The sequence below is a fragment of the Gallus gallus genome, chromosome 4 (assembly GCF_016699485.2).
Source record: "Gallus gallus isolate bGalGal1 chromosome 4, bGalGal1.mat.broiler.GRCg7b, whole genome shotgun sequence".
Lineage (NCBI taxonomy): Eukaryota > Metazoa > Chordata > Aves > Galliformes > Phasianidae > Gallus > Gallus gallus.
Window position 1 is genome coordinate 36,818,373 of NC_052535.1, and position 15,046 is coordinate 36,833,418.

General features: G+C 39.9%; 1 protein-coding gene across 10 annotated transcripts in view; it reads left to right on the forward strand.

Annotated features, from left to right (window-relative positions):
* Positions 1 to 13,202, forward strand: part of OPN4-1 (photopigment melanopsin-like) — a 68,332-nt gene extending 55,130 nt beyond the window's left edge. For 9 of the 10 annotated variants that reach the window (XM_040698698.2, XM_040698699.2, XM_040698700.2 and 6 more), the window contains 7 exons: positions 239 to 442; positions 879 to 1,050; positions 2,085 to 2,240; positions 2,381 to 2,488; positions 5,580 to 5,754; positions 8,078 to 8,224; positions 10,521 to 13,202. In XM_040698698.2, coding sequence (XP_040554632.1) covers positions 239 to 442; positions 879 to 1,050; positions 2,085 to 2,240; positions 2,381 to 2,488; positions 5,580 to 5,754; positions 8,078 to 8,224; positions 10,521 to 10,910 — 1,352 coding nt within the window. In that variant the 3' untranslated portion in view covers positions 10,911 to 13,202. Of the gene's footprint in view, positions 1 to 238; positions 443 to 878; positions 1,051 to 2,084; positions 2,241 to 2,380; positions 2,489 to 5,579; positions 5,755 to 8,077; positions 8,225 to 8,714; positions 8,801 to 10,520 lie in introns of all 10 variants that reach the window. The other variant, XR_005859111.2, reaches the window with a different exon arrangement.
* The last annotated feature ends 1,844 nt before the right edge of the window (positions 13,203 to 15,046 follow it).

Here is a 15,046-nt window from a genome sequence, read left to right on the forward strand (position 1 = left end):
ATTTATATGTGTGTTTTTACTAGTGAACACTTAATTATGCAATTGCAAGGCTAAGAAAATTATTCTAATGGGAGAAAAGCCCTAAGCTAGGTTTCCAAGTTTTTGTTTGTTTGTTTTAAAGATGAGAGTGTGTGGGGGGATTTATAAGATCAGGCTTTGAGAGAAAACAAATTTGTTTAAGAAAAAAAAACAAAAAACAAACAAAAAAAACCCCTAACATTGCCATTTTCTGCTTCAGGTTGTGACTTGTATGCTTTCTGCGGGGCGCTCTTTGGAATAACCTCGATGATGACTCTGTTAGCTATTTCTGTTGACCGCTATTTGGTGATCACCAAGCCCCTGCGCTCCATCCAGTGGACCTCCAAGAAGCGCACCATACAGATTATTGCTGCTGTGTGGCTGTACTCGCTGGGGTGGAGCGTAGCCCCACTCCTTGGGTGGAGTATGTTGTCTGATCACTCTTTCTTCCAGCATTCTCAGTGCAGTCTACTTTTGCCTTATTCAGGATATGAAAAAATGATGACTAGGAAAAGTTCCTGAATGGATGCATAGCTACTACCTGATGGTTTCTTGTTGTATAATATTATCTATGTCTATCACAGTGCAGTACCCTGGGTTGTAACTTTTTTTTTCCTCCTTTTTTTCTTTTTTTGCCCTGGATTGTGTTCAAGGTGACTAAACTGCAGATTAGGTGATAGGTGCATATTTTGGCAATCAGGACCTCCTCTCCATGTGTACAATTGTATATTATACAGCCAACACATCTCTCAAAGGCTATCCATGCAGCATGGCATTTGTTTTAATTACTCTGTTGTTAGATCAGAAACTACACAAGTTTTGGTCATATGTGTAAATGACATATTCCATGTATTTCATAGGTTCCTACGTGCCTGAGGGCTTGATGATATCCTGTACATGGGACTATGTAACCTACTCCCCTGCAAATAGAAGTTACACCATGATTTTATGCTGCTGCGTATTTTTTATTCCCCTGATAATAATACTCCATTGCTATTTATTTATGTTCTTGGCCATAAGAAGTACTGGCAGGTAAGCAGTGTAACTGAAATATGTGAAACTAATTTTTCTTGAATTAGAACATTATCTCAAAATCTTTATCTGCAGATAAATCTAAAATTAATCTCAATTGAAATCAGAAATAAAGTGTCTGGTCATTAACTGCTGTAACTGGAGAAATATTTCTGCCAATGTGAAAACTGGGAAGGATTGTATGCATTTTGGAGTAGGAGACAAAGTAGTCTCAGATTGTTCTAATCTTAGCCCAAAGTGTGGAAATTAATAATACTTCAGATAATTTGATAGTTTCGATTTTTTTTGTCTTTCAGATTTGCAATATGAGGAATGGGATGCTTGTGTATTACAGAAAGATTTTTGGCTCTGAGAGATAATAGTGTGTAATAATGGGAGCATCATTTGCCTGTGAGCTGCTCTGTAAACATAACTGTCCTTGTATTTTTTGACAGCTTTATTTAAAGCAAGCATCCCAAAAACCTTGTGGTTCACTCAAGCAGATAAACTACAAACATAAAATTTGGCTGTGCTTGTTAGGATACCTTCATTGTTCTTTTTTTTTTTTTTTTTTTTTTCTCCTCCAAGAGTTTTAGTCTATATTTGTAGAGCTGAAGCAAAAATTCAGCAGGGTACTAGATCTACAAAGAAATATTTTTTTGTTGTTCAGTTGTTTCCTTTAATGCGTTCATTGGATTTTTGCATAAAGGTGTGCTTTTGCTTGCTCCTTCTCTGAGAACAATAAAGGGCAGGGGATACCCAATTCTTCACCCTCTGTGTGTCAGGGTAAGGACATGGCAGTCCTGTTCTGTAGTCCCAGTGGACCCTCTACTTCAGTCCCACAGTCAGACTGAGCCTGACCAAAATGTCTGGGACCACTGTACAGCATTAATTACCTTCTGGATTTGTAGCCATCAGAGGACGAAAGAAGAGTGAGGGCAGGAAAGATTAAGTCTGCTTTATTATTGTACACCACTGAGAATATTCTAAAGACATTGCTCTTTGCTCCTTCATTCCCTTACTTTGCATATCTGCATCTTTTTTTCCCATAATAGAGATGTCCAAAAGCTTGGGTCCTGCAGCCGCAAATCCTTCCTCTCTCAGTCCATGAAGAATGAATGGAAACTGGCAAAAATTGCATTTGTGGTCATCATTGTGTATGTCTTGTCCTGGTCTCCATATGCTTGTGTCACCTTGATTGCCTGGGCAGGGTAAGTGAAAACATAATCCAAAGAGTATTTGTACTAAAATATAAATATGATTAGTGTTAAAAAGTTAAAAAGAACATGTTTCAGTGGTTTAATATTAATCGATGGCATAGCTCTGTGTAATGATTTTTCCTTTCTTATAGCCGAGGAAACACTCTAACGCCGTATTCCAAATCTGTGCCAGCTGTTATTGCTAAAGCCTCTGCAATCTACAACCCCATCATATATGCAATAATTCACCCGAGATACAGGTACAGTAAACATATAGGTATGTGTACAACTCTACAAGAAAAAGTGTTTTTAAAAATGAATGAACAAGAACTGTTATTCAGCATGTCACTAGGTTTTCCTGCACTTCCTTCAGAGCATATCTTCCACAAAGCGGGGTGAAAAATCTTTGGGGGAAGGATTCTGTGGTGATAAAGGTAGGAATGCAACGAGGAGGCAGCGTGGGTCATCTGTACACTGCCTGAAACTGATCTGGGAGCTGGAGAGCAGAGAGCCAGCTGTTTTGACTGTCTGACAAGGGAAGGTGTGTTTGTAAATCTTTTTACAAGGCTGATGGAAGTATGCCCAGGAATGGTGAAAACAGATTTTGTTTGAAAATATCTAGTATCATAACTGAGACATTTGCATCCTCCAAGGAAACAGAGTCATCTCAGTTTTTGAAAGTTGTCTAATATTTCAGCTTAGAATAAGAGGATGACTACTATTCTGTGACTTGCAGAAGTTTAGTGAGGAGAAATGCATGGATGGCTGGCATATTCTGAGCTTGGTATTATTTTTCCAACATTATTTTCCAACATAATACCAACAGATATTGCATTCAGTGATTCCTTACATTATTTTTACAAGCTTGTGTTTTCAAAACAGATACCATATAGTGAAATGCTTCAATTAGTCTTTTTTTCCTGCCAGCATTGACTTTTATCTATGTAAGGCTGTATTAAGAAAAAGGCTCTTGATAGAAAAGGATTTCAGGGATTCTTTCAAAATGATTTTTTTTTTTTCCTACTTTCTAATTTATATTTCAACAACAGAAGTGTTTATGCAGATATTGTGAAGATGTTTTATTGACTTGAGGGTTATTCAGTCAGAAAAATAAGTGATGTTGCATCCTCAGTGGTGAATCGAGCAAACAGCTTTAAAACAGAAAAGACTTTGCCAGCAAGTTGGCTGGTGAAAATATTTTGACAGAACCAATTTTGCTTGGACAGTGAATAAGAATATACATGTGAAGATCAATATTTCTGGATAATTTGCAAATCTTCTAACCTTTCATTTTATGTCTTTAAAGTAATTTATCTGACAATATCATTAATGGCCAGTCTGGTTGGTCTCAAGAGTTCGGAGGGAGTGGTTGTAAACAGCCATTTTGCATTGCAAATACTGAACTGAGTTAAATCTAAGTTCCTTTTGAAATCTCTCTTGAAAGCAGCTCCTAGAGATCAGAATCTAGATTACACAGGTACATATCAAACCAAATATGTAACATTACAAAAGCAGATTGCTGTTTTGCACAAATAATTGTTGATGCTGCATGTTAATATATTAACAAATTAAAGAAATTCTTTTGTGGGGTTTCCTTATATTTAGCAATGAAAAACAAAACCACAACAAAAAAAACCATTACAATCAGTGTAACTGAAAACGTAATGCTTATCTCTGTGCTACTATTTGGTTTTTAAGAGCTATTCTGAGAGATTGTTATGTACATTCCTACCCATCCGTTCCTACCAGTAAAAAGGGCAAAAAAACCTCCTTATATCTGATATGCATAACTGGAAATAACAAATGAGTTTAAGTAAGGAAAAGCATGCAAATGTAATTTCATGAAATGCTGTTCTTTGGGGAAATTCCTTTAACTCCATCACCATGGAGGCAGCCTCCAGTGTCCCCCAGCAGCTTGGTTGGGCTGTGCTGGTAGGGGTTTTGGCAAAACTTGGAATGACCGTGATGGCAGAAAGCTTTCTGCAGCTCTTGTCTCCACTGTAGGCATAGAGGTGATTGTTCTGTTGCCATTGGACTTAGGAAGAAATGATGCACGGTAAGTCTGGGAATACAAAAACTGGTGATGATGTCAAAGATTATTTTACTATTATTTTGTACTGACAAGAAAGTAATCTCATCCTGTGGTCCAAGAATCAGATTTTTTAACGTGTAATCTTTTCTGGAGAACTGAAATGCTGATTTAACATGTACTAAGTTATTTGACAAATGTATTAGTTAAAAAATTCACAGGAAAAAAAAAAAGGTAAGAAAATGTTTTCTAGAACCAAGGATTTTACATCATCTTCTCGTGCCTCAGTGTAAAGCCGATATGTTATACATTTCCCATTGATATATGTCCTGTGCGTCTGTTATTTTCCATATACCTGGCTTCTTAACTTGTTCATTTAGATATGTTCTGTACTAGCTTCATGTCCTGATCTGATATGATGGATTAGGTGGCACTGAAGAGGTGTTGCACCAAATGCAGCACTCTGGCTAGCATCACCCTGCCACTCCTTGGAAGCAGTGAGAAGCATGGTCAGCTGGTATTGTATAGGGAAGAAGGTTGGGAGGAATACAGCTGTACAACCTTTACTCTAGTCATTGTTTATCAAAAAAAGCAGGTTTTTGCTATGTGGAACCTTAGTCATCCTTCTTTACTGTGCATGAGTGAAGCAGAATGGGGTGTTGACTTCTGACTGGAGTTTATGGGAGCTACTGTGATACAGATAAAGAATAAACTCTGATACCCTCACAGTAGGGAAGTTCTTCATATCTGTATGGGATTTCCTGTGTTCTAGTCTGTGCCCATTGCCCTTTGTCCTGTCTCCAGGCCTCCTCGAGGAATAATGTCCCTTGACCTGCTGCTAACCAGGCTCATTTTAACGCATCCCAGGTTAGCATTGGTCTTTTTGGCCATAAGAGTACACTGCTGGCCATCAGGATCCAAAGGTTCTTCTACTCAGAGCTCCTTTTTTCACTTCTCATCTGCTTTAGCACACAGACCTTTGTACAAGGTAGCTTGAAATTTTTCTGAGTTAATCTTTCAAGTAAATTGGCAGCAATTGTGTTTTCCAAGCTATTTTCAGTTCTTACTACTCATCCATGCAGCTCTTCCACGAGTGTTTTGATACAAGGCCCTGAAATAAACTGCTGTTTTCCTTTTGGGCTTTCAGGTGAGTACTTTCACTAACTATACCACATTGTTTCCATGTGTACTTTAAGGTCCTCTTCAATAAATACAAAAGCTGTGCTGAGTTGGTAGAAAGTGCTGCCACTGCATGATTTTCAAATCTGTTCATCAGTGTATTGTTACATAGTTTGTCTTTCTCTTCACCCATTTTCCTTCAGAAAAACCATCCACAATGCTGTGCCCTGCTTAAGGTTCCTAATACGAATATCAAAGAATGATCTCCTGAGAGGCTCCATAAATGAATCATCATTCAGGACCTCTCTCTCCAGCCACCAGTCTCTTGCTGGAAGGACCAAGAACACTTGTGTTTCATCAGTTTCCACTGGAGAAGCTGTAAGTTTTTTCTTATTTCCATCAAGCAAAGTGAGTATGATGTCTCTCCAACTCCCAGAATAAATTACTATAAGTACATACTCAAAATTAGAGAATGGAAAAGTGAGTTTTCCCAGCTAAATTATTTTGGACACATGAGATAATTTCTCAAAAGCTTTTGTGGGAATTCAAGCATGATGAGTTTCGATTAGAACAAACATTGAAGCTGGCCTACCTGGGCCGTTCAGATGCTTACTTTGGAACATGGATGTTTGAGCTCAGGGCTAATTAAAAAGAGCCATTGTCAGGCACCTCCAACTCACCAACTATTTGCCTTGTAATCAGGTGTCTCTGGGAGGTGGAGAGCAGGAAAATCACCTCCCAAAGATTTCTAACCTAATAGTGTCCTATTGTTATGCAGAAGGTCCACTTTCTGTAGTAAACTTTTAGGTTTGTTTGTGTTTTTTTCACCATGAGGAATGAAAGCCTTCTGCACCTGGAACCAGGTGTGGTGTTCTGCAAGCATCGTACCTTAAGTCTTGGTAAGACTGGTGGACTGGCTGAGTATAGCTGCCTACAGCATGTGAGTGTTTTGCAGGAAAAAGTCACAGGATGGAAAATCAGGATATGTAACATGGCATGAAAGTTACATTCACGAGAAAAGAATCTCAGTGTGAAGCCTTTATCGCTTTTCTGACTAAATAGAATTAAATGGGAAGCAGGTCACACAAGAGGCTTGTACCCTTCTTCAAAGGTACAAATTCCCATGATGGGCTGAGCAGCAAGCTCCTGGCTCTTCTCCTGAGCCAAGTGGTAGTGGTCTGAGTGAGGAGGAAGAAGTTATCCGCTGCACCCTGTATGCTGCTGCTGTTTCCAAGGGACTGTCACTGAGAATCAGACCATGATGCTACATCTTAAACAAATCATAGCAGTCTGGATGATTTGAGGAAGACCAGAATCTTTGATTTGGAAATGAACCTAGGACCACCAGGAAACCAGCATGGCCTGTATACCTCTCTTAACAAGACAATGTTCTGAGCACCTGTTGGTTTACACACTCAGACCACTGATCACACACATCCTGATTTGGTTGTTGGTTTTTTTTTTTTTTTTTTTTTTTTTTACATGCTTTGCACAAACCACTGCTTGGTTTGTGTGTGTTTGGTTGGAGCTAGTGTATAAAGAGATCGAATGATGCAGATAAGAATCTTCAGCCATTTGCACAGCTTTTGCTTACAAATCTCAAACAAAACAATTGCCATTAATAATGAGCAGGGCTGTTCTTGTGCCAAGCTGACACAGCCAAAGGTAATCATTCTTACAGTGACAACTCAGTGCAGCTGTATGGTTTACAGCTGAAAGAGCAGCTGCTGAAATTCAAGCTAAGATCAACAACCAGCTCATGACAACAGCACAGAGTGAAATCTTGGAATGCTCCAATAAAGTATTGACAGGTAGGAATGACACTGTCAATACCATAAAAGCTGCAGCTGTTCCCACCAATGCTTCGCTGTGTGCTGTGCATATATCAGTGCAGAGAGGCAATATATTTGAGGCAACAAAACTTGGAAGTATGAGCAAGATGATGCAGTGGAATTATGCACTAGCTTCCTACCTGTGCAGAGACTGGTCTGTCTATCCCTTTCTAAAAGCTGGTGTGGAAGATATTGGAATGATCTCATCATAGTGACTTAGTCAAGAAGTCACCGCAAAGTTAGGTATGATGGATGGCCCAAACCTGTAAATGGAACAGCATGACTACAAAATCATTGTTCTGCTCTACTGCTGTTGTGGTTTTTGGAAAATTTATGCAGGGCCAGCCCACTCATTGCCTAGCAAACCCTAATGATGTTTTGGAGAAGAACCAGGCCTGCGGAACTTGAGAAATCTTGGTGTTCTGGGCATCCAGCTGGGACATACATAAATGTGGGTTTAGACATGTGTGCATCTGTGGTTCTGGACCAGGTGATGGTCATGAAGAATGCCATAATGCATGTTAAACACATTGGTTGCATTTGTTTGAACAATGTGAACCCATCTTTAGATACCAGCTAGGCAATTATAATCATGGTGCAAGCAATGAGATAGAAGAAGGGTGAATAACTTACTGTTGAAATGATGAAAGATGATTTAATCTTTTTTTTTTTTTTTTTTTTAATTTGGGAAGGAAATCCAGGGTAAGTGAGAAAATCAAAAATCAAATCTCTTCTCATGAGAGTTTTGAGTGAGACCTGTCTTAGAGCAACTGTAATTTTCTCTAAGTGTAAGGCTCCTGCTTAAGTTTGAGAACTTGAAATTTGAGAAAAGGTGTAAATTTCTGAAATCTATCACTATTTTTGATTAGAACTGGAGTGATGTAGAGCTTGACACTGTAGAACCAGCTCATGAGAAACTGCAGCCTCGCCGAAGTCATTCCTTCTCATCAAGTCTGAGACAGAAGAGAGACCTGCTTCCAGACAGCTATAGCTGCAGTGAAGAAACTGAAGAAAAGGTAAGGAAAAAAGTTGTCTTTGCTGGGGAACCTCCATTGTAGTAGCTAAGCTTGCTACAGCGTGTCATCTCAGAAATAATAATTTATTCTTCATGTCCATCTGTTTCATCTGCAGGCTATATTCACACAGATTCTAATGTCCTCTCCATCCTTGCTATTATTCATTTATTTTAACTAACAAGAATGCTAGCAATGCTTTTTATTTTTTTTCACCAATATGCTGCCTGGTTTTGAAAAGCCAAGAGCAGCTCGCAGCTCTGCAGCTGCATGAAAGAGGATTCAGTAGGGTTGTGTGAGAGGTTGACTTTTTTTGTCTCTTTGCATGTTCATCTGCCCCAGCTCTGGCTTCTCCTATCCTGACCCTCATGATCACATCGTGAAAGCGTCCTTTCATATAAGGATATAAGGGCTCCAAAACGGAGTTTGACATGATAGAAGCCACCCTTTTTCATCTCTTCGGTGTACATTAAAATGTTTTATTTTTGTTGAGGGGGAAGACGAGAAAGAAACTCCCATTTCTCCCTAAGGGTGGGAGATCTGGCAGATGCCACCCTTCCCTCACTGAAAGTGGAGATGGTGAGTACTCAGAGCATCTTCTGTGGATGCATTATACAACTTACCCAAACCGCCGAGGTTTGGGGCTATGCTGTGAGGAGCTCCCTCCACATTCTCTGTAGAACTGCTAAGGATGAGAGCAGTAGATCACCTGATAGCTTCTGCTACTGCTGTATGGAGGTACAAGATCAAGCGTACGTCAGTGCTGTATTTTCAACAAGAAAGAATTAGGGCATGCAATACACTACCAACAACTGGACACAGTGACACCTGCTTTTTCATGGAGCACCTCAGGTGTAGAGATCAGTTTGGCAGAGACAGCATAGCTTAAAGCAGAACCTATTCTGGAAATTTCCAACCATCTGATGGCATGGTTCCTGCATGCATCTGCCCTATCTTCCTTCATGTGTCTCCATAAGATCAAGCCCTGGGAAACCTCAGTCTTTCCCTGTGGTTGTTGTGAGTAGCATTGATTGAGAACAGCAACGTAGGAAGTGCAGCAGGGAGGGTGCTGTTGCAGAGGCACAGGCTCCTCGTATCATTTCTCACTCTCAGAGAGGAGTGACAGAACTGTCACATTAAGCAAAGCCCTGGTCCTATGAAAGACGTGATTCTGCTCTGCACAACTGACATCTTTGTGAAAACTTGTGCTATGCAGACAGCAGGAGCAATCTCATTCTGCTGACCCTCTTCACTTCCTCTCCCTCTCTCTATTCTGGTAATAAAACTCCTATGGCCAGGCTGAGGTAAAGCTTTCAGGTCTCACTCCTTGCAAGTCAAGGGATGGGATGAACTACTGCAGCCTCAGCACATACGTCTTCCATTCTTTGGGGATAATAATTACAATGAAGAGACCAAACCTAACTCTCATGGACCATCCACACTGTGGCTGCTAATTACTTGTTTTTGACCATATTGACCTAAATTGATTTTAGGATGGAGGAGTGTCCAGCTTTTTGTCCCTGCCACAAGATATCTTCTTAATGTAAAAGGATTGAAGCTAGACCTTGGCTTCAGTTGTGGTGGCAAGTGACATGGACTCAGAAGTCCTGCATACGTCCCTTGCCCTCCATCAGCAGCCCAATTCTGTTGAAGGCACAGAGAAAATAGGGAAAACAGAAGTGTGTTTTATGAAAAGCATCTTCAACTTTTTCTTTAATAAGACATCAACACCTAAGAAATTAATGTAACTCTAAATTCTTCGTGGACTGACGTCATTTTTTGATGTGCATTTGCAACTGAGTTACCAAGAAACAAAACCAACAACAAAACAAAAACAAAACCAACAACAACAAAAAAAAACCAACAACAAAAAAACAAAGAAAGGTAAGATATCCCTCAAATGAAAGTAAAAAAATATTTGCTGTCCCAGGTCTGGGGCCTCCCAGAGCACAGAAACACCTGGGACCCTTTTCTGTCACAAAGATACAATCTAGCCCTACAGCTAATTGCAATTAGAATGGTAGCAGACATTATAAATGAAAGGGGGAAAAAAGTCAGATACGGGACTGGGCTTTTCTTTTCTTTTTGCTCTCTGCCAGTACTTGATCACATCTTCTTTTGCTTCATTTAACATTCTGCTTTCCAAGCTGTAGATGTTAACACATCATGATTTTCCTCCTTTCTAGTCAGTGACTCAAACATTTAGAAAATATGATGAGTGTCTGATGTAGCGACTAGTGGCACTGAATATTCCAAGTACTGATTTGCAGTGACACTGGTGCTTTTCCCTCTGCTCTAGGTTTCGCTGTCATCCAGCTACCTGGAGAAGGTGCTGGGGCGGTCAGCCTTCCCCAGCTCCCCTGTAGCACTTGTGACCAGCTCCCTCCGAGCAGCCTCTCTTCCCGTTGGTTTAAACAGCAGCAGTGCCAGCAGAGGAGCAGGCTCAGATATCTCACAGATGAAAACTGAAGAAAGTCATAATAATGGAGGCCTGGACTCCATTGTTAGCAATACAGTCCCTCAAATCATTATCATTCCTACCTCAGAGACAAACCTATTTCAAGAGGAACCTGAAGAGGAAGAGACTGAATTATTCCACTTCCATGACAAAAAGAAGAATCTGCTGGATTTGGAAGGGCTTAGCTCATCTACAGAGTTCCTCGAAGCTGTTGAGAAATTTCTATCATAAGTGCATCAAAAGGAAACTTTCTGGCAATTATTTTCTTGGCATCTTTTCCCCATAATTATACCAAATAACCGAAGCCTTGTAGGTTAGATCATCAAGCTTTTTGTATGTTTATATGGTAGCCACTAGGGAGCCTTCAGATTTATCTTTGTCCAGACTAGTTCAGGCATAGAAAAAAGCTTTCTTTCAGATCCAGCATTGGAGGATCTGGCAGCAGGATCAAGTGGCATCAGTGGAGTTGGCCACCTGCTTCATGGGGCACTGAACCTTGGTATGCAACCACAAATACCAGGAGGAGGAAAAATAATTGAACTGAAATAGGGGTAGCTGCTGAACATGCTACTTGCATGTGAAATCCCATTCTTATTTTGGCAGCTCTCTTCTGGAGGTGGTGGTAAACACTGTGAGATCACAGCTTTCCACCAGTCCCAGAGGCAATATGGCTAGATGATCAAACTATCTTTTAATCAAATTATTTGTATAAATATATAAAAATAAACCTCAATACATGGATTGATCATGTAGCAGGGAGGAGATTGCTTACTTATAAAATTCAGTGATAAAAGTTTGGATTTTACCTCAGCATTAGTGTAATCACCTGAATGTCAAAATGCAAGGTGCTATATGCTAAAACATGTAGTTCCACCTATGGAAGCATTTAGAGCACCTTGAGATTTTCATGTGGATTAAAACATGTATGAATCTAATGAATATAATTCTAATGAATATGTGATTAAAAGGATGAACATCCACAGCTGGCTTGACAATTCACTCACGAGAATAAAGCCCTAGCTGCTATGTGTCACTTGTTACTTCAGCAGAGATTCTTCTCTTCTAAAACTTCACAGATTGATGTCTTCTGCAGGTCATGTTCCAAAAGCCTTCCTGTGGGTAAGACATCACCCTGGGATGATAGCTTCAGAAAACTGTATTGTTTGCTACAGGACCTGCAGTCGTATTGTTAATGGTGGTTATTGTTTGTTTTGTCTGTTTTATGTTACAGCTCAGGCTTGCAAGATCCTTCTCGCATTTCGTACCTAAATACATTCTTTCTCTAGTTATTTATTTTCCCTTTTGGAAAGAAGTTGTCTGCTGCATCCTTTTTGGTTTCTGAGCTTCAGATGTAGACAAGTTGAGCAATGTTGTTCTTTACAAAGCATCAGGATATCTTGGGAGAAAGCAGAAGTTCCTCGGCCACTAGGTTTTCCTCCAGGATCAAGCATCATGACAGAGCCACCCACAGTCAGCTCAATACTTCTAAAGACAATTCCTACACTGAGGACCAACTCAGTTAGCAGGTGGCATGGCACGGTGACTGGTGTGGAATCTGCTCACCTGCAGCTTCTCAAGCCAGGCTGCTATCCAAGCCCGTGGTTTGGGCCACAGAGAGTAACCAAATGCTAATTAAAGACCCTATTCTTGGAAAACAGGGGAGGCTTCATCCTTGGCCAAACATAGAGTTCTGCCATCTCTGATTATTTTTCTGCTGGATCTGTCTTCTCTGGTTCATTATCATCTCTTTTTCCTATGTAACTACATAGCCAGTGACCTTACTTCTTGCTTTTAATATCCTCAGTGGCATCTCCCTTCTTCTCAAACCAGATGCTAGGAAGCAAACAAACTTGCAGGCCTTACAAGTCTTACACCTGACTTTTGCTGTTGTAATTAAATAGCAATAACAAAGGCAATCAGTGTTCCAAGATACAAAAATAGGCCTCTGAGAAGATTTTGCAATCTAGTGTTCATGTAATTGTACTGGTAGGACTGTAAGGGGAATATTGCTGTGGTTTCCAATGGGATGAAGAATGTAAGTTCTAAAGCAACAATGAACAAATTCCTCTGTAACCAGGGTTTTGCTTGGACTACACGGTGACATTCCAGTGATCTCTTGCACGTGTTCTGATACCAACCATGTGTTTCAGAAAACTAATGGGCTTGAGATGTGTGCATTTCATTTCTACACCTCATTTGCAATTTCTACTATTGCTTCTGAAGCTAATGTCAATATTACTGTGTTCTTCAACTGCTGTAGACCAGAATGTCAAATGAGATAGCCGTAGAGTGAAAAAAACTAAAATTATATGCAGAATCAGACACATTTATTTCAGAAACATCACAGTGTGAATCAATCTTAAAATAGTGAAAGCAGTACAGAAGAATCTTGTGTGCTGCTCTGTTGCTGCATTAGACTAGATGGCACACAAAAACATCCAGTATTGACTGCTGCTTTTCATTTCATGAAGGTATGTATTGGTTCGCTCAACTTGAATAAACAATTCTTAGGAGTTGTATTAATTGTTTGTTTTTCTTACTTAATGATTAATTTGAGGAACGAGGCAGAGGAACAAAAAAGTTAACAACTCACAGCTTTTGAAGCCCATACCATGTTCCTGTGAATAGTAAGGTGCATCTTTAACTTATTTACATAAGCAGCTCTTTTCAAGTCACTCAGACTACTCACATACAACCAAGAACTTGTCTAATTAAATCCATAGCCTCGCAGTTTGGGCATCTAAAATTAGAGCTCACTGACTTCTTAGAAAAATCTGAAGTTGCTCAGCAACTTTTGAAATAAGATTGCTTCAAATGCAGTGTCAGATATCAGGCAAAGAAATCTGGGGGAAAAAGTGACCAAAATCAGTACATTAGAACTTTGACAGCAGCCTCTGATTTTGGGTAGATTTTCATGGGGACAGCAAAAGATGCCTCCTGAGAGTTTCTATTTGCAAAGTTTTAGGTTTCTTTCCACTGTAAGCAGGTGGTAAAACTCTTCAAAGAAACAGATGGAAGAATTTAATGTTAACAACTAATTTTCCACAGGAATGCCCTCAGAAACAAATGATTCCCATTTTCTGAGATGGAGGAAAAAAAAAACAACTTTGAGCAGTCTGCAAGTGTGGAAAATGCAATACTGAACACATTTGAGTTTGGTGTATGCAAACCAAATGAAAACAGGAGCTTATAGTGGAAATTTGTTGGCCATTTGGCCAAGTGCATCTCTCTAGAAAGGGAGCTGGAGCACAGCCAGCCCTGTCTGGTGACCACAACCCAAACACAGCAAAGCTGTTGGCGGCTCCTGAGGCCATGTCAGTTGGGTGAACTGAAGACAGGAAAGAGAAGTGGGTGCATTAATCAGTTGGATGTAGCCATGAAAAGGCCTGCAGGGGAAGGGGATTTCCCTGCAGATGCTGTAAATAAACACTATCAATTATTTTAGATGATACAATGAGGATGTGTCATCTGGACCACTTTGTGTTTCTCACTATTTGTGGGAAAAGCAAAAGAATCTGAATGAGAGGATGTGAAGGGAAAAGGGATGAGAAGTTTCTTTTACAAAAATAAACTTCACCTGTCCTGTTAAATCCAGCAGAAAAGGGGCTGAGGAGAATATGACTGCTGTCTTGAAAAAAGTTTAGGGATGAAAACCGTCTCTTCAAGTTAAGTGTCAATTTTGAAAAAGGAATACGTTAACATTTATAAGTTAAAAGTCATTAACTGTAAAATAATACATTCTGATGGGGTTTTGAGTGCTGGGATTTCTTGAACCTGGGACACGTGTGTTGTAGAGTTATAAAAGAAATGAATTCCATAACATAGGAGCCAGCAGTAGCCCCAGCAGCAGCCAGTCTCAGACAGCTATCACTTCAGTAGAATGCCAATAATTTCTTTTAAAAGAAGTCCACATAACCACAGAAACAAATGTTGGCATTAAGAACACCTTGAGATGACTGATTTGATGATAGTCACAAAGGGGCTGTGTGGTTTGGGTATCAATGCACAAGTGACTGGAGGGAGCGAGCACAGTGTAAGAGACCCACCGAGGAGATGCAGAAAATACCCTGACAAAAATCCAGCCACTCAGTCAGTAACTGCTTCCTAATTGCCCAGGAAAGAAACATAGCTGTGTGACCAGTGGGCTCTAGCATTTTTATTTATTTATTTATTTATCTTTTTGCAAGCTTTAGTAGAAAAATTGTCTGTTTCCTGAAGTATTTTGCAATGTGGAAATAACTTCAGCTGCCTGGAAGGGCTTATCCCGCATTCTGTTGTATTTCTCATCATCACTCTCCTAAAATCGACATACCCCAGCATCTGCACGTTGAGCAGTTCTGGTATTTTCCTCTTGGCTCCAATTTATT